Below are 20,854 nucleotides of genomic sequence, written 5' to 3'. Positions count from 1 at the left end.
TACGTCAACCACTTATTATATATATAAACTGTCTTGGGGGAAAAAAATCAAGTTATTGATACAAATATAAAAAGAAGAAGTGGTATGATTGCCAATGAGACAACTGTCTAGAAGAGCCCAAAATGACACAGACATTGACAAATATAGGTCACCGTAAAGCTATCAAATAGTTGCCATCGACGCCAAACATATTTAAAAAACACATAACAAAAATTGTTCGAAATGACATAAAACAACTTTTAGAGAGGTTTCGGCCACGGAAAAAAAAAAATATATGAAATGGAATATGTCATAAAAAATGGATATGGGTACATATTCTTAAAAGGTATGGAAAAGGGTTTACAGAATACTGAAAATGAGCCAAAACAATAGGAAAATAAACAAAGACAAATTAAAAATGTTTAAAAAATTATCCATAAATATATTTTTCATATTTAACATTACGTTTGCGCGCATTACCATTACATTTGCGCGCAAAAATCATTACGTTTGCGCGCAGCTTTTGATTACAATTGCGCGCATTTTTTTTTTTTGACAGGTAAACTCAGGTAAAATATAGGTAATATTACTTATTTATTTATAATTTGATAAATTATTTACAAGTATAAGTCTTAGTCCCCAGCGCACCAACGATTTATTATGAAAATGAAAAAAAAAATATATAGTCAATTATAATTTAATTTAATTTTTATTTATATTTTTACCTGAGTTTACCTGTAAAATGAATGCGCGCAAATGTAATCAAAAGCTGCGCGCAAACGTAAAACATTTTAATCCCCAAATGCGCCCCATACAACCATGTGTTGCTATAAGTACTATATATACACGTTTGTTTTAATGTATGAATATAATTTTTTTTTTATCTCAAATGCAGAAATGAGTAAAAAAATACAAACGACTGTAGCAAAACGAAAAAATAAAAATAGCGTGTGTCTGTTGAAACGAATCAAACATTAGAAATTCATAATTGTAAAGTTCTTACAAAGACCGCGTACAAAATTAAAACAATATTGATACCAGTAGAAAGGCCGAAAATTATTACAATAATTGCAAGGTTCAATAATTAAAAATACTTTGAACATATTACTAAGTACATTTTTGAAGGAACATCGTTTGATTCTTCTAATTTATTAATAAAAAAAATACGATTGGTTATAACGTTGACTTTAAACAAGTACTAATATCAAATATAAGTCAAATGTTCTATGGAAGATAAGATAAAGCAATGATTTAAATATGAAATCAATTGTGTAGCCATAAATAAATTACTAGTATTTCGATTTGCCTTTAGCTTGATGCTACTAATTTTAAAATCTCTCAACACACTTTTTCATTTTAACTATGAAATGTACATATTTGAAATTGACAGCTTCATTTCTTTGATATATTCATAGAAAAGGATTGATCCGTGTAGGTCCCGAATGCCATAAATCACGATTTTACTTGAAAAACAATTATTTTGAAATAATAAAACAAGCGATAACGATGTATTAATTGTCATCTAGAATTATCTTACATCTGTCTAATTATCAAGGGAGATAATTCATGCCGTACGTCAAAATTAATAAGGTGACAATTGATAGGCTGAAATAATTGTCAACGAATTGGATCTATGTGATTTGGGAATATTAAAAACGTCAGTGATTGAGTGGTAAATTGTGATAGAACACTACCGTGGGCTTGAGCCGTATATATAAAACGTGAAAAAGTAATCCTTATCCTTATTAAGAACTAGCAGGGAAAGAACAGCAACGTTAGATAAACTTTATTTAGTTTTTACTACAGTTAAATTGTTTTAGTTATGTCTGAGAAATTAGCTCAAGTTTTTCTTATTGTTTTTACATCTATGTTCGTGTTCACGTTGACTGTTTGTAAGGCAGCACCAATGGGAGACTACATTCAAGACACAGAAGAATTGACGAATTCGGCTTCAGCGGTAGGTTAACATTTATTATTATTTACAGCGGTAGGTTAACATTTATTATTATTTACAGCGGTAGGTTAACATTTATTATTATTTACAGCGGTAGGTTAACATTTATTATTATTTACAGAAAATCTTTAGTTACATCCTTAATGATGTTGTGATGTACTCTTGCAGTTAAGTAATTCGGATTTGATGAACCATAATTTAACAGTAATTTTACTGAATTTATAGCAGAATGAACCTATACTATTCATCTTTTATGGACAGATAATATATCGTTTGATTTATTATTCATATAACAAAAATACTTACTCCAGTTAAATATTTTGAAATGTTCTTATGCAGTTTAGTAATTTTAGTTTTGTGAACCATTAAATAACAGCAATTTTATAGCAGAAATTATCTACTATTCATCTTTCATGGACATTAGTATTTCGTTCGATTTATTATTTATAACAAAACAACACACTCCTTTGGTTACAATCGTAAAAGACTTTGTAATGTACTTTTGCAGTAAAGTAATTCTGGTTTGACTAACCGTAATTCATTAATCAAGAACGGCAATTTTACTGAGGTTATAGCAGAATGCATTTAGTATCCAACTTATAAGAACAGATAGTATTTCTTTTCATAAATTGTTTGATAAAAAATTTCTTTAAAATTTGTTGTTTCAGATGTGAAGTGCAAAATATAAGTTCTTTAATTTGTTATAATTATTATTATTAAAACAAATAGATACAATATTGCTTAAACCATTAATGCTCATGAATGTAACTTGAATCTTTTTTTTTTTATTTCTTTGTTAAAATAAATACTTAGTAAATAGATAAAAAAAAAATTTGCTGTAACAAAACCATCAAAACAAAACTTACATCGATGGACGACTCCTACCCAATACATTCTATAATTGTGCTTACTTTATAATATTTACTTAAAATCTTAAAGATCTATTGTACCATTTTATTGAAATGTCTGAAATTGTTTTTGAATTTTGTAAACATGGGGGATTTCTTTTTTTTATAATTTATTTAAAAGTGGCATGGGGTATTTGTGAGAGAAATATAGGTCTTTGGCAAGTTGTTGTTTCCTATGGGTGTCAGGTATCAAAGTATTTAATTCACAATAGACCCATATTATATATTTGTTTTTATATTAACCAAATACAGTTTATCTACATACGCATTTTAAAATAATAAAATTAAAGAATACTGTTGTGATGACAGTCTATACAATAAAAGAGGGACGAAAGATACCAGAGGGGCAGTCAAACTCATAAATTGAATATAAACTGACAAAGTCATGGCAAAAACTGTAATTTCGTTTTCTAACATTTCATGGGTTCGTTTGATTTCATTAAGTTTGAATAGACTGTTTTCTATTTCTGGCAAATTCAAATTCTTTATTACCTTGAATTTTACAGTTTATCGGTGGAAATACAAATTTTTAAAGGAAACAAGTAAACAGACAGAGAATGTTCATGTAATATTGTCTCTGATTTTAAATGCATTCAAAATGCATTTTCCTAAATTGGTTAACTGTTTGATGATCTTTAAACTTAAAAGTTCAATAAATTTAAACATACTTGGTCTAGACCAGTAGTATTTCTTTATGAATTTTACTCTAAGTTCCTTATATTTTGGACAGAATAAGATGAAATGGAATTCGTTTTCAATACACTGACGGCAAATTGTACATATACAACGTGACAACTCAATGATTTGGCAAACCTAAGGTAGTCTTTGTCTTGGCTCAGTATGGACTAGACTACGCGTATTCTAATATTGATGGTTGACATCACGATTTGTATGCCCCACCTACGATAGTAGGGGGGCATTATGTTTTCTGGTCTGTGGCTCCGTTCGTTCGTCTGTGCGTACGTTCAGGTTAAAGTTTTTGGTCAAGGTAGTTTTTGATGAAGCCGTGAAGTCCAATCAACTTGAAACTTAGTAAATTTGTTGCTTATGATATGATCTTTCTAATTTTACAGCCAAATTAGACTTTTGACTTCAATTTCACGGTCCACTGAACATAGAAAATGAAAGTGGAAGTTTCAGGTTAAAGTTTTTGGTCAAGGTAGTTTTTGAAGATATTGAAGTCCAATCAACTTGAAACTTAGTACATATGTTCCCTATAGTATAATCTTTCTAATTTTAATGCCAAATTAGATTAATACCTAATTTCACGGTCCATGGAACATGCAAAAGGAACGTGCGAGGGGGGCATCCGTGTACTTTTGACACATTGATGATTTGAATAGATACAGACTTAAACCATTATTGGACATCAGTGTTTCCACTTTAAAAGTTGTAAACATTTACTCCAATAGTCTTTGAAGTTATTACATGGTCTTTGTTTTATTCTACTATGAATGTTTATTCTGTAAATTGGTTTTTTTTTTACAATAAATAAATAGTAAATCGGTCTTAAGTTCATTGCGTAAACTTTGGAAAAATCTTTCATTCATAACATATTTACAACATATAATATGTCATACATGTATCTATTACATACTCAGATATATCAACTGTGGTCATTCGAACACACGTATACTTATTCTGATTCATTAAAAATAATAAACAAATATCTTATTTCCTGAAACACTGATACTTCATACTGGCTTTCAATTTAGATAATTCAAAAATAACAATGAATGGGCACGATTTTGTTTTCCTGAACTTTTATCAAATTCAAAAATCAATTGCATTCTTTGTACAGTTGATGGGGATTCCATGCCTCAAGCTTTGGTTTGCAATCAAGACACATGTTTAGGGGCCAGCTGAAGGACGCCTCCGGGTGCGGAAATTTCTCGTTACATTGAAGACCTGTAGGTGACATTCTGCTGTTGTTTTTTATTTGGTCGGGTTGTTGTCTCTTTGACACATTCCCCATTTCCATTCTCAATTTTATCTAAATTCTACTTATTTTTGATATAATGTGTTATAAGGTTAAACGTATTTTGTTGCATTGTATGCGTATTTTGTTGCATTGTACGCCTTTTCCGGAATTGGCCTAATTCATAGTTTAATGCCCGAACCAAATCCATTATTTGATTTATCTTAATTTCCTACATATTACTAAATTTCCATAGGTGATCTCGAGTGTGGGAGCTCTTGAGTTCATACTGTAGACTTTAAAATTGATATTTGCTGCTTCTTCAAATTTTTGGAATTTATAAAATATCATTTGGTATAATTATCATGGTAAACAGTTTTCTCTCCTGAGCGCGAAAACCAAACATGTAACGAATCACTCACGAACAACAATCAAACTTTTAATTATAATCCGACAGCACGCAGTGAACGTTCTTTTATAATGTTATTAATGACTTTTGAGAAATACATTTAGACATTTCTTGAAATTAAATGCGTGAAATAATTATAAATTCCTCATTTAAAATTGGAAACAATAGTAATCATTACATGTTTGTTGCAGGTTTTTGGCATTTGAACTGGTAATGTTGACTTTATATATACGGATTAGATTAAAGTCATAGCGATACTTTACGACTATTGCAAATAATCATGTGGATTTTTAAGTACTAACTTTTCCTCGAAACATTTTTATTATTTTGTAGAATTTTAATTGCCATATTTTGTAGCACTTTTACTATGAAGTTTTGAAAAAAACATATCATAGAATTGAAAGTTCTTATGCACTTCTATTTTTTTTCACAGGTCAAATTATATGGCTGTGCGGCATATTTTCAACGTTTATATGCCCGTACTTCTTAGACTTACACTACCCTTCTACCCCTACCTTGACTTTAAATTTAAATATGACTGATATCGCGGCATATGCCTATTACTGGTTACCTTCCCAAGTTCTGTCTCTACGAGATGAAGCAATGAGATATAAATAGGAAACAGTACGTTAACAAAATTAATTATATATGCATATTATATATGGCGTGGTTTGAGAAACATTTGTATTTACAAAGTGCAACCTATAACAGTCTCCCTTCAGATAACACAAATCAACCGAACCGACCTTTCATTCTAAAAAAACAACTAGTCTCAAGACATGACCGAATGGATATGACAAATCCCTCATGTACGATTTATCTTGATAAGTTCGTAGTACACACCAAACTAATTCGAATATAACCTACATTATTTTATTTTAAATGGTAGGCGATCATTCATAAGTTCATTTCATTGACGGTTACAACGGCATAAGAGATTTCAATTGTCGTTAAAGTTTGATAATTATTATTTCCACTGCGCCAATAAATGTCTGTATGACACTTCATTTTACTTAGAAAATACATTAAATATTGAAGGAGTGGTAAATGACCTATGAGCTCAGAATTATAAAATAAAGTTAAAATTTAGTGTTGATTCTTCTGGACACCAATTATGGAAATGTATATGTATGCTTGTTCTAGGAATGTCTATGCTTATGGGATATACAATGAATATAAAGGCGTAGTAGCTATGTTCAGTAGTTTTCGTTTGTTGATTTGGTTCATAAGTGTATCTCGTTTCTTGTTTTTTATATAGATATAAGACCATTGCTTTTCTCATTTGAATGTTTTTTCAATAGTAATTTATAGGGGATGGGACCCTTTATAGCTTGTTGTTCAGTGTGAGCCAAGGCGCCTTGTTGAAAACCGTACTTTGACCTATAATGGTTTACTTTTTTATAAATTGTGAATTGGATGGCGAGTTGTCTCATTAGCACTCTAACAACATCTTTTTACATCTATGTTCCTAATCTGTTTTGAGGTTTCTCGTGAACAACTTCTGTGATCTCGTTCAATGGTCATGTGTTGCACAAAATATACTAAACCTATTAGTTAAAACACATTATTTTGCTGTTTTTTTTTAAATTAAAATTTTAGTTTTCTTTGTGTGGCAAATTCTGCTTTTAAATCAAAATTCACAATGTCGAGGCCGTACGGTGACCTATAATTGATCATATCCACTTCATTTGAACTCGGGTGGATATTTGTCTCATCGGCAGTCATACAAAAAGTCATGTAACTTTAAATTACAGACAGAAGAGTCTATCCTCTCAGTGTTACTGTGAACAAGATATAACGTATACGTGAACGTCATAAGAATATAACCCAACTACGGAAGCATCCTTTTTTATTTTATTTTTTAAATTGTCGACTTTTATTTTGGAATTTTCAACTTTAATCTTGGAATTATCAACATTGATCTGGAAATCATTAACATTCAACTTGGAAATTACAACTGCAATTATCTGACCAAACAACAATTTTACATTGCTAAGAAATATATTCTTGTTGATTTTTTTCAAATTATTTTCAAATTATATTTCATTGTTAACGATATTAATCATATGCCCGATGCACTTATAACCGAAGAAGACTTGTTTAATAATGACATATGTTTGAGATTTATAACATTTTAATCTGTGGATAGGATTAACTCGTCTTTTATTTCTTCAATTGACATTCATATAAGTAGTAACTTTATCCATCCTATATATTCAACCTATTTCAAGATTCACTGATAATTCATACTGGCTATCAATTAAGATATGTATGAAATGTAATATTTTTCATTAAGAATAACAATGAATGGACACGATTTTGTTTTCTACAACTCTTAACCATAATCGAAAATCAATTGCATTCCTTCTTAAGTATTAGTGTTGAAGCGAATCACAAACTATGTGTTTTTACGTATAAGATTTATGAAGGCGTGATAAAGGGTCCATAATCGTAATTGTGGTTGTTATATTATACTAACAAAATGCGAACACCTAAAATTCGAATGATACAACTTGGACTCGACTCTGGCAAATTTATTATAAAAAAACTCTTTACCGCAGAAAATGAAGAGATGTGGTGACTGAGTTAAGATTCGGATGATATATATATATATATAACTTTGACCTTACTCTAGCAAAAGTATTTAAAAAAAACTCCTGACCGTAGAATATAATGAGATATGGCAAGACTGTCAACTAGAAAGTCACGAGTATTCATATCAGAAAGAATAACATTCCAAAAGAGAGTTTCGTGATTGTATCCGTAAGCAATGTATGATGTCGAACATGATTTTTGTTTTAAGAACCATTTAAGAAAAACCAATCCCCCGCAAATATGACACTTGCTGAGTAACTTCTGTTTGATTTCAATAAAGATACCGACACACTCCCCCTGATCTGTTAATTCAATTCGATAAACGAAGAGAAGTCAAACTCGATTTGGCAGGCAGTCAATCTGACAATGTCGTTAAGGTTATTACAAACGACATGAAACACCAAGCGTGTGGAAATAATGCAGAACGAATGATAAAAATGTCACGACTCTAAATCGCACCCTAGTCGTACTCTTGCAATCATAGTATTATACAAAGCATATATTAACAAATACAAACATTAACGTGTAAGGTAAATACACGTTATGTGTGAACAGCAAGGTCGCTGATCAAATTACAATCAGATGACCATTATCATGGCATCTTAACATTGCCCCATGGGACCAGAAGTCATTATTCCTTTATATACAGCTATCAAGTATACATTTTCTACCAACATTTATTCATTATCTGTGGTTCTTGTTTGGGGAGAAAAGTGACATTCACATTCGTGATGTGGTTCTTTTTTTATTTTTAAATTATACCACAATAACACTTATGAAAGTACTTTACAAGTGTCACGGAAGAGTCAAGTCAATATATATGTTCATTACTTCTTATTTACTCCTGACTCAATTTTTATTATTATTTGCTGTACTATGAAGGTATTGACAATACTAGTTCCATGATTGTACCAACTTCTTCTAAAAAAAATCAATCATAAAAAAAACATGGCAGCAACTATGTACAAATTTAAAACCTGCCAAACTTTGTCCTTAATTTGGTCATCTTCGGTACCGATTGGAGTTTTGGTCCGGATATAGAATTACATTAGATGTATGTTTCATTTTAATACTTTATTTTGATTGGCTAACTGCACATAACGAGTTCTTCCGTAAGCAATTGCATCACTCAATAAAAATTTTCATTCGTGATACACGTGGACCCACAATAAAGAGCACAGGTGAATAAAATACAAAAATATAAAATTCGTGTTTTCGTGGTCATAATTAATAAAAAAATAATTATAAGTATTGAATGCTTCTTTTTGTAACTTTATAGGGTTGTAAAAGCGTTGACCGTGCGCACATTTTTAGTATGAAACGCTTCCGCGCTTCATACAAAATGTACTTCGGCAACGCTTTTAAACCCCAATAAATTTACAAAAAGAAGCATTCAATTCTTAATTAAATTAGAGAAAGTATGGACTTTAACAGTGCCACAATGACAATAATGATTAATTTTGATCTGTTTAAAATACATTTGATCATAAAATGAAACATTTTCACACAACATATTAAAAAAATCAAACATGTATAAATACAAAAGAATTGCACAAAAGGGTGTTTTCACGCCAAATCTTTTTTCTAAGAAATTTCCACGTATGTATGCATTATTATCTATATTTAATTACTTGCATTATTTATTCGAAAATAATGCAAGTAATTAAATATATAAAATTTTTAATTGTTTAGAAAAAACCTAGTTGTCCTGACTGGTAATGATATTACAATGTCGGGTGGGACTTTGTTTAAACCGTGATGTAAAAGGGCAGCTGACTGGATGTTTTGCGTGGAGTTTAGTTACATGTACCTGTTATAGGAATTTCTGTTTTAATTTCGTGAAGTTTAAAATCTATTTTACAACTTATTTGTGTACATTGTTTTCTGAGTCTGTGTGTCTCAATACTGAGATAATTTGCCTCCCTTTAAAATAATTTCAACAACGAGCATTTTTTTTACTTCTGTGTGTGCATTTTGTTAAAGTACACTGTTTGTTATATGTATTGTTTTTTTTTATTAAATCACAAAACTTACAAAAACGGCTAGTTTTGTATAGGCACTTTTATAAGTTTATCCATTTTATTTTTGTCTTTTTAAAGTTCAAATGAAAATACCACACTCATCCTTTATAACAACAAAAAAATATTGCAGTAATTATATTTAGATACATTTCATCAATAAAGGGGAGTATAATTGATTCCCATAGGAATTCCACATCAACTTATCTTAGTGCCTAAGACAAAAGACAAGAGAAGCCATTGTATTTCAATTATTGTCTCGTAAAAACATGCTGTAGTTCTTTGATATCTGAGCTAACCAATTATCTAAGGACTAGCTTTAAATTTAGAACACTGAATACTCCGTAAAACTAGAAATATTGTCATCATCCCGGGGGACACTGCGTCAATCATTGCCGAGAATTTTATGTAGTTTCATTTATGATAAATCTCAGTTGGGACACCTTTGATGGTAGATTAATTGTAAAAACAATGCTCGTGACGAGATTGATTTAATGGCAAATACATAGCCGGAATGTTCTTAATTTCCTCTCGGAAATCATAAGTCGAAGTAACCACAGAAAAAACCTAACCTTTTCTGGATGATTATAGTCATTACTTTCATTGGATTCACAAGATTTGGTTACTTGATTTGCATAATACAACTACCAAGTTGTGACACGAGCACTATATAAAATCATAGTTGATTGAATTTAGTACAATGGTGATTTAGGAGTGTCAATGGAAGAACTACTTAGCATTTATATACTACACTCCGTGTGAAAAGAAATCTAGTGAAGTTAGTTTTCTATTTAATAAAATAAGTCAACACAAATGGTGTCTTTGTCCGTTGATCTCTATATTAGATAGAAATATTTGTTGTTATTAATTTAAGCTCCACCGTCCACGAACAATAGAAATTTGTAAAATCTTAGTGTTCAACAAGCCCAGAAAGGACCAGCGCTAGTGCACGGGTTGTCATATAATGCATTGTTGTACATTTGTCACTTTTGTCACCCTTTTAAGCTTCCTATGCGGTATGGTTATTTACTCCTTTTTGAAGGCCGTACGGTAACACATATTTTATTTACGGGTCGCGATCGTTTCATCTGTCATAATACAGTGGAGATCACTTCTAACCTCTCATTAAATCTGTCAGTTAGAACTGTTCTAGCTAGAACTGATTTTATTGATTGGTTTGATATCTTCTTCTTGTTTTTCAAAGGCTAAAAAAATCTGTGTGGCTCTTTCGAAACAAGAAGGATGTAGATACCCGTAACTTGCAAGGGACATAACGAGATCAAGGAAAGCTAAATATCAAATAGACTTATCTATACCAGGACATATACCAGGACATAATTACAGCTGAAAACTTGTAACGCCGTTTAGTGGTATTTGTGTTTTATTACATGTAGTTAAGTTTATACATGTAATTCAATACTTATTCTTGTAATATTTATTTGTTTCAGAATTTGATGTTATCCCCCCAATACAGAGAAGCAATTTTACGTAATTTGATGTCGGATCAAGTAAACCAATCCACAGAAAATGACAGTGTCCCATACAGTAGCGAAAATCTTAAGAGATCAAGTTTCAGAAGAATGATGTCGGCAGCTAAAAGAATGGCATTGGCTAGATCTAGCAGAGGTTAGTATCTAGTAACATATGTAGATATAACGTGGCTACGTACTTTTACATCCCGCACAACCAAGCTGCGTCTATACTTGGGTCAATATTTCGTACGATTGATAAATCTAAGTTTACATTTTAACTTTCGGGGTTCCAATTTATGTGTATTGCTTTCTTTATTTGTTCCTCGTGTCCCCACTGTGCATTTGGTACATAGGATAAAAATTAAAAAAAAACTCTGCACAATTCATCTACTGTAGCATGAAATACATCATCCTCTAATGTATCTAAAATTACAATGTCAGATTTTCAAACGAGTTACAGCCTGTAAATTAAAGAATTGCAATGCAATAAGTTTAAAATTTCATAGATTCACCTTTTTTAAGATGACATACATGTACAAGCATTTTGAAAGAATTAATGAATTAATCATGATAGCTGTTCTTTTCTGTGTCATTTTGTCCTCTTGCGGAAAGTGGTCTCATTGTCGATTTTACACATCTTCTTATTCATATAGATATTTTATAGATGCCTTAAAAACTATTAAACATGTTTATACATGTGGTTAATACTGCGAGCATCCTCATTATTTTTTTTTTTTAATAGTTAATTGATTTTTCTATACAAACTTTTCGTTGATTTCATTGTTTGTACTTTTATACATCTTTAGTCGAATTTGAGTAAAACTATTATTGCATATACATTTGTTTGAATTTTCTTCTTTTTTTTTAATTCCAGGAGGTGTCGCTCTTTGCTTATGGAAAGTTTGCCCAGCTGGTCCATGGTTGTCAAGACAATAAGACAACAACAGATAATATCATCGTTTCAATTACGCCCATAACAGTCCGATATTAAAAAAAATGTAGTATGGGATTTGAAAAGCAATAAATCAAATTTGACATTTTGAAAGAATCAAATTATAAATCCACATACTATCAAATATAGAAGCCCCCCATTGCAATTTTTTGTTTACATGTATATATAGAATTATGCCTTATGATCTACGAGATCCGTTAACATACTGTTATTTAATTTCCCAATTGGGATGAGTATGTTTACTACTCTTTAAGACGAAGCGCGGGAAAAGTTTAATTTTAAGATGATATCTCTCTGTGATAGTCTATAGGGGATGACAAAATGATTTTGCTAAATAAATTAATTTACTATAAAGTTACTCATTCATGATTCTTATACATATACCCTACTAAATGCAAATATGAATATATGCATATACCCGGGCAATGTCAGATCAAAACGATATCAGAAAGATTCAGCAGAACGAAGCAGTACATTGGTGAAAATAATACAAAATTAAGAAAATAATTTGTACAATCTGAAAAGCAGAAAAAAACAAAACAAAAAAGACTTATAGTAATATACAAATCATACAATTCAATTGAGAACGCACAAAAAAACCCACAAAAAGAACAAACACAAATATTTCAAGTAAAAACACAACCACAGAATTCTTTCTATAGGGGCGTAATCAATTTTATACAATAGGCACAGGAGTTAATTTAACCTTCAGTGTAAAAATAAGGCAGTTTGGTATGATTGCCAATGAGGTAATTATCAACAAGAGTTCAAATGACCTGTAAAAAGGCATATATATATATATACCAGAAATACAGTTTAAGAGTGTGTCGTAGTCATATCTCGATATCTTGGCTTCTCGTTATTGAGTTTTGACAAAACTTTAACAGTTTTATCGAAACAGCAGTTTACATCTAAATATACATATACTGAAAAACAATGAACTAGAAAGAAGGACGATTTTTTTTCTCATAATCCCATTTCTGAAAACCGATTCAAAATGATATTTTTTTTTACATTTTTAGGAGCTTGCACAAATACTTCGAGTGGTCACAATTTAAATATTCATGAAATATTTGCCACTGGATGTTTAACTTAAATGAAACAATATTATCAATATAAATATGTTTGCCAAGGACGTGGATACGTTGATAACCCCGAAAGGATAACAGCGTCGTGTAATTTATTTACAAAGTTATGTATATGTACCCTTGTAGGGTATATATTAGTAATTGCTAATCACTGATGACCGTTAATGAAGTGTTGCTTCGTTGAGTTGTTTCCCCTGTGCTCCTTGTGAAGTATAGTTAACCGGTATTACACTTTAATCTCTAAGTATGTGTGGTATAACACTAAGAATCGTAAGATGTGGTATGGTTACTGAATGGAATTGAATACAAAAAAAGACAGCAGACAATTTGACCTCCCTTTTCGAGAGTGGAACTTTCTCTATGTCATCTGTGTAAGTTGCTGCTCACAATGCTAATTACAAAATATCTATTATCTTAAACCAGAGCACTAAGTGTGTTTTTATCCATCATCACTCGTAAACAAGACAGTGCAATAAAAAAAAGCTTAGCATTGTTCTTTAGCTCAAACTTTATAAACACAAACACCATTGGTTGATTGGTTGATTTTTGCTAAACGTCAGGTGACAAAAAGAAGAGCACACTAAAAGATGATTAAAAATTATGGCAAAAGTATAAATGACTGCACAATTAAAAAAAATTAAGCCAAACAAGAGATCACAAGATTTAACATCAAATAGGAACGAAAAATACAAACCATAATAAAACTTACAGGCACATTGCTTATCCTGAGAGTTAGATAGTTTCCCGTCCACTAGTGAAATCCGTCTTTCATAATGTTCTAATAAACTCCCTGGAGATAAGTCAGACGATGATAAAATAGAACTTAATTTACCAAAAAAGGAACTCGAATTATAAATAAAAGAAAAATTTCGAATCCCCCACCCCCCAAAAAAAATAAAAAAAATACGTGTATGTGCCATTTCTTTGCTTTTAGACTAGTTGTCTCAGAATCACTGGTGTAGATGTGTTTTCTTCAAGCGAACATATTGATGTTGTCAAATGTCATCTTTGAGTCACAATATGTTGAGCGAGCAAAGCAGCGAACGAGTTCAAAAAGTCTTCATATTGTGCCAAGTATAGCTGATATTTTACCATCCATATGAATATGCAGACAGCCATGAAGATACTTTATAAAAAAAATGAAAACAACACGCTTATTTATTTCTTGCTTCCGAAGCGCTCTTCCGAATTTACCTTCATCAGGAACGCTCAAAGCCAAGTATTTGAAATCCGAAGATGTATAAGTACATATGTATAAGTAAATTGGGTTTTATTTGCATTTTTACATAGTACATATGACAGTAGAAACAGGTGTTTTCTTTAATCTGATAAATCAGCAAACCGGAAGATGAATTGATTAAGTCCGGTTCAACCTTACGTCGTCGTTTCATTCATTATCGGCGATATATCCGGGTCAAAGTTATTCAGTCCGGGTCAACGTATTTGATTTCACAAAATAATATCATCAAGGGCTGAACATAGTTAAACAGACAGTTTGAGTACCGAAAAGCATGTACTATTTGCCAGTTGAACTGGGAGAAACACCTTTCTGTGAATTTACCTAAAATATGCTAGATATCAACAAAATATGATAAATAATGATCATATTGTTGATAGATGACACATGAATATTGTGAAGCAGGAACTACTGACCTGTCTGCAAACTCACTGCGGTTTTTAACCTGCCTCAACCAAATTGAATCTGTAAAAAAAGATTTATGTTTGTCATTTCATTTATTTCCTGTGTTCATAGTTTTGTATTTTCTTTCTTCGAATTATGTTTATATCAATAGTTTAGCGTCTCCATCCCCCTTTAACACTGTTACGTTTGTGCAATAAGATAGTCATGAAGGACACCTTACTGTCGATAAAATTTAAATAGTACATAAGCATTTTGTTTTAATCATAAAGGAAGAGTTTTTTTTTTATCATTCCCCATCCACCTCCCCTATTAAAAACAGAATGATTTTTGGCACATTAAGATTTTATGCTGGATACAAAAATTAAAGCTGGTTGTTCGGCTTGTAAAGGCACACTGTTTACACAAACCAGCTCTGACATAATTTAAATATTTTCGTTGATGATATTTGACACAGAGTGATTCCGAACCTATTCTTTCGAACCACCTGGCAGTTTTACTAACGTCGTAAGACTCAAGATAGGTAGATTTGCTCCGTTTGAATTTCTATCTAGATAGATAAGTATACATAATGACACGGGGTGCTTTATTACTTTAACATTTTTGCTTCGTATCACGGTGCGGAGCTATAATTAGTTTCAGTCGAAATACACGCCATCTTGAATAAATTACTTATCACGTATAGATTCTGATTGGTTGCATTATAACGGGCTGAGATACAGCAACAGCTATTCCGGTCAACTGTCATTAATTCATATTCGTTTTATTATGCATACATTTGACAGATAAATTCAATATTGAAATATCAATTATTAATAGGTGTTTAATTGCTTTGTTACTCTGCAATTTGCACTATTTACTTTGCTTCATATACAATGTTCCTATACAATATTTACAAAAATGCATTATCTGTATTTTATAACTTCTGACAATATAGGCACACCTCCAGACAGGGCACACCTCAAGAGTCGTGTCCAAATTTATAATTGTTTTAATTTTCAACAAGAAATTTAAATTTTTTAAAAGCATGGCTCTTAAAGTACATCCATTTTATATCAATCAATATCTAAAAATACCACATTTCCAATACTTATTTAACAACCACATGCACACATATAACCTTAAATTAGTGTAGAGCGAACGGTCCATAGCTTTTTAGAAAACTAAAACTTGGTTACATCTACTGTTGATGGATGCTGCATAATGATACTTTTCAAAGAGAAAAAAATACAAGATGTGTTATTAAAGTAAAACGTTTTTATATACCCATAAATTTAACAAAATATTCAGAGATTTGTGAAAAGTAAAACAATAAAACAAAACAAAACGAACGCCGAGGAAAGTCCACTCCCAAACAGCAAAATCAAAAGCTCAAACACACCAAACGAATGTATAACAACTATTCTGTTCCTGATTTGGTATAAAAAGAGGGACGAAAGATACCAAAGGCACAGTCAAACTCATAAATCTAAAACAAACTGACAACGCCATGGCTAAAAATGAAAAAGACTAAGTTGTGGATTAAATCTGGTGTTATATCTTAACCTACTAGCTAAAATAAGCTTAACCTCTCGGTTGCATGTCAGTCGCATAAAATTCCATTATAGTGTCAACAATGTGGTGAACAAAACAAACGGACACAATTAAGGGTGACACATTTTTATAATCTTAAACACTTGAGAAAAAAACACCAATTATGTCAAAAACAAAAATAAAAAGGCATATAAACAAAGCACGTTTAGCAAAAACGAGACAAGAATACTAAACATTTACCTTAGCTAATGACAATAACACAATGACGGGATAAATAAGTACTGCGCCACGTCATATGCATAATACAAAAATAGACTAAACAGTGAACGGAATCATTTACTAAGAAAAATATAAGAACACTATAAGAAGTAAGTAAGACGATATACAACTACAGTACATTGCTTCTATACTTCAAGACCGGTGTGTATAATTATTTGTAATGTTGATACGGAATATTTATAAACAAGGTCTTGGTATCTTCCGAAAAACACTTTTTTTTAAAGGACGAGATGTTCTTTGTCACAAACATGGCTCATCAGCTTTCTGCTCAGACAATGATGTCGTTTACAAAGTCTTAGTCGCAGTTGCAAGCTCTTGAATGAGTTGGAAAATGTTAACCCATATGCAGGTGAGGTTGGTATATTACAATGCACTACTAAGGTGGGGGAAATTGATTATTTCCAAATTAAAATTGTCTCGTTTGTCATAGATTATGGTACTGGGATGGCCGCTTATGTAAAATTCGAGGTGTAAGTCTATCGATAAAAAGAGGCCCACAGTTCGTTTCCATAGGAATGCCGGAAATTCGTTGAAAAAGTCTACCTCAAAATTCAACAAATAAATTATGTTGTCAATGAGAAACTCAAGCATACATTTCGTACTTATCGCTTGTTCCTCGTTGAATGCTAAGCCTTGATGCATGGTTTAATTGCTTTTTTTCACTTTCAATAAAACATACCGTATGGTATCCCAAAGTTATAAGTTTATAATGTATGCTACCATTTTTATGTTGAAAAGCATTGTGACTGCTTTCTTTTCGATGATTGTTCAAGTTCACATGGTAGAAGTTGAAATACAGGACTGAAAAGGGAAACGTGTGAATAGAACTTATTTCACAGGAAGATCGAAATTTAATAAAAATAAAAATAATAAAAGTGGGAAATATGTCAAAGAGACAACAACCCAATGTACCGTTGTTTGTATGAAATTTAAAGACGCTTATATATATCCAATACAAACAAGGTTAATAATCTTTTGTCAACATGCTTGTATAAGATGAAAACGACAAGGTCGGTGGGAATAATATAAAAAAGAAGATGTGGTATGATTGCCAATGAGACAACTATCCACAAAAGACCAAAATGACACAAACATTAACAAGTATAGGTCACCGTACGGCCTTCAACAATGAGCAAAACCCATACCGCATATAGTCAGCTATAAAAGGCCCCGATAAGACAATGTAAAACAATTCAAGCGAGAAAACTAACGGCCTCATTTATGTAAAAAATAAATGAACGAAAAACAAATATGTAACACATAAACAAACGAAATACAGGCTCCTTACAGAAATAAGTTCCTTACAACAACCTGAACTAATTCTTTAAAATCAAAATGAAGAGTCGTGTTTAAAAGAGGCTGAGATGATTGTAGATGTTAGTGTTAGCTCCTCGGAGATGAGTGTAGATGTTAGTGTTAGCTCCTCGAACTTTTTAGACAAAGGAATATATGAACACAACAACGAACACAAGAGGATAGATATAGGAAGATGTGGTGTTAGTGCCAAGAGTATACTTTCCACTTTTAATTCAATATGACATTGTAAAATTGAGAATGGAAATGGGGAATGTGTCAAAAAGACAACAACTCGACCAAATAAAAAAAAACACAACAGCAGAAGGTCACCAACAGGTCTTCAATGTAGCGAGAAATTCCCGCACCCGGAGCCGTCCTTCAGCTGGCCCCTAAACAAATATATACAAGTTTTGTGTATATTCAATGCTCTTTGCTTCAGCTTGAGCAAAGTTAAGATGTGTAATTTGAAATTGAAGTCGGAGTTTCTTAAAACCGTTTGAAGATAATTATAATAGGCAAAGCAAGGATTTGTATAGTTAGAATCCTTGGGCAAATGGATATTTTTACTAAATATGTAATACACTTACTTAAAAGCAATCTAATTGAAATGTTGATCTCTGATTACGTTATACTGCATATGCAGTATAACGTAATCAGAGATCAACATTTCAATTAGATTGACTTAAAAGATTTAATGAATTAATCGTTTATATTATAATGAGTTTTAAGTGTACATGTACTATGATATGCGGATGAAGACAATAAACAATACATTTTTTGCATGTAGCTTTACTGATCAACAGGATCTTGTAGTGAAAAGAAGGTGAGATATTTATCGCTTAAATTTTTATATTAAAAACGCAACAATTTTGATATATATTTCAAAATTCATGCATGTATTCAATTTGTTCAAATGTTGTAAAGAACATATTCTTCGTCAAATTTAGTGGTAATCTTTTAACCATTTTGTATTATTTTTCAAATTTTGTTAAGACTCGTTTATATACACTATTCGGTATAGGTAGGACCCTACGTCTCATTCAAGTATGATGGCACCTTTCCTAAACTTTAATATGAATACATGTACTGAAAAGTAAATATTTCAAGATACATCTCTTATATATTCAAACAATTGTCAACTTGTGACAAATTCTTTGTGACTTTTTGTCCTATCATATGTTTGACTATGACTTGTGATTTTTTTGTCCTCTTTTGTCCTCTTCCGTTTACCGTCTTAAATGATCTCGACAAATGCTGGATCAGTTTCGTCCAGTCAAGATTCAGTCTCGACCTGTCTAGACTAAGGATTGACTTAGGATTGACCTTAAAATTTAGTGTCGACTGTTGGAGTTAAGCCTATTTAACTCAATCATATATATTAATCTATCAACATTCCTGGTCATTTGGTTCTTTGGTTCATTACTGTCAAATTAAAAATGATAATTACATATAACAGGTACAAATTAAAACTAGAATTTTCAGTTCGGATTAAGAATACAGAATGCCAGGTTGTCTGATAGCTTCCTTAATTGCTGACAAATTTAAGGATCTGATCAAAAGGTATAAAAAAGAGGCTAGAATTGTCAGTTCGGACTAAACTAAGATAGATCATTTTGTTAAAGAACAAATTCCTGGATATGTTGATAATATTGAACTCCCTCTTAATTGTTATGTTTAAAACCAATCTACCCGGAAACATGTGTTTAATTACAGCGAAGTGAGTAAAGATGTAAATAAAAATGTCTCAGTGACTGACAATACACCTACGTCATGAAAATGCAGTAATTCCAAATACAATTATGGCCCCAGTTCCCATGCTACTACAGGAGATCTTAACATGATTCGAGACCAAAAGTTGAAATTTTTCCTCAGGAAACGACCTAAATATCGTCTCCCGTCAATTACTAATTGGAATGCACCGGAATTTTGCCACTAATGGGAATGAGTGTCGTAATATCATCCACGGCGCACTTCGTACTTACTTCTCTGAATGGATAAAACGAGTGAAAGTTGATAACAACAAATGGAAGTTTTTAACGACCTTGACTGGCTATACAGCCCTCGCACGGTCGGGAAAGTTGATAAGAAATTGTTGGATTCTTTTTATAAGTCTGTAATAAACATAGTTGATATACGTTTTCAACATTGCAAAGAACATTTTTCTCTTAACAACAACCATAATAGCCCTATTTTTCGTATCAAACATAAGCTAAAGGAACTCGCCAAAGAATATGTTTTTTGTCCCGTCTGATACTAATAATATCATTATTGTTTGACGTTAATACATGTTCATTAAAAGTTCTGAAAAAGGAAATCATGAATTCACCAACAAATGACTCTATGTTCGGAAAATGACATCTGTAATAAACATTAACTTTTAGCTACCTCTTTGCATGCAGTACTACTATCATTTTTAGTGGCTTTTTTCTTGTTGATATTTACGGTTTTTACTTTTTTTGGTTTGTTAGTTTGTTTAGTTTTATATGAAATTCGTAATGCTATTTGCAATACATATTTTCAGGAAAAGAGTGTTTGTCATTGACAAAAAAGTAGTATTAGCTATAGTTTAATACGTGTTTATCCATGTTTAGTAGCTTTTAAATAAACTAGGCTGAAACACTCATCGATACATCTAGTAAACGAAGGCATACTAAAGAGTTGAATTGTCGCCCGTTGACTAGTATATTGAATACATTTATAATTGTATTTTATTTATAATATAGGTCAAAGTCATACCTGTTTTCGTAGGGACATTGGAAACCGATTTAGCGCGCAAAAGTTGGATTTTCGAACGTTGACTAGTGTATTGATAAC

At 31.5% G+C, this 20,854-nt stretch overlaps 1 protein-coding gene across 1 annotated transcript; it reads left to right on the top strand.

The window, feature by feature from the left end:
* The first annotated feature begins 1,632 nt into the window (after positions 1–1,632).
* LOC134692131 (uncharacterized) lies at positions 1,633–12,563 on the top strand. Its single transcript, XM_063552553.1, has 3 exons — positions 1,633–1,936; positions 11,230–11,407; positions 12,128–12,563. The coding sequence occupies exons 1-3, from the start codon at positions 1,802–1,804 to the stop codon at positions 12,187–12,189; spliced, it is 375 nt and encodes a 124-aa protein (XP_063408623.1). The 5' UTR covers positions 1,633–1,801; the 3' UTR covers positions 12,190–12,563.
* Positions 12,564–20,854: the final 8,291 nt, after the last annotated feature.

This window comes from Mytilus trossulus, chromosome 12, assembly GCF_036588685.1.
Source record: "Mytilus trossulus isolate FHL-02 chromosome 12, PNRI_Mtr1.1.1.hap1, whole genome shotgun sequence".
Taxonomy (NCBI): Eukaryota; Metazoa; Mollusca; class Bivalvia; order Mytilida; family Mytilidae; genus Mytilus; species Mytilus trossulus.
The sequence above is the reverse complement of the archived record's forward strand: the minus strand, read 5'-3'. Positions and strand labels throughout refer to the sequence as shown.

What these genes read in the sequence shown, in the direction of transcription:
- LOC134692131 (XM_063552553.1), top strand. Translation starts at nt 1,802, where the DNA reads ATGTCTGAGAAATTAGCTCAAGTTTTTCTTATTGTTTTTACATCTATG. An exon ending in TGACGAATTCGGCTTCAGCG is followed by an intron (nt 1,937 to 11,229) that starts GTAGGTTAACAT and finishes TATTTGTTTCAG; the next exon opens with AATTTGATGTTATCCCCCCA. An exon ending in ATTGGCTAGATCTAGCAGAG is followed by an intron (nt 11,408 to 12,127) that starts GTTAGTATCTAG and finishes TTTTAATTCCAG; the next exon opens with GAGGTGTCGCTCTTTGCTTA.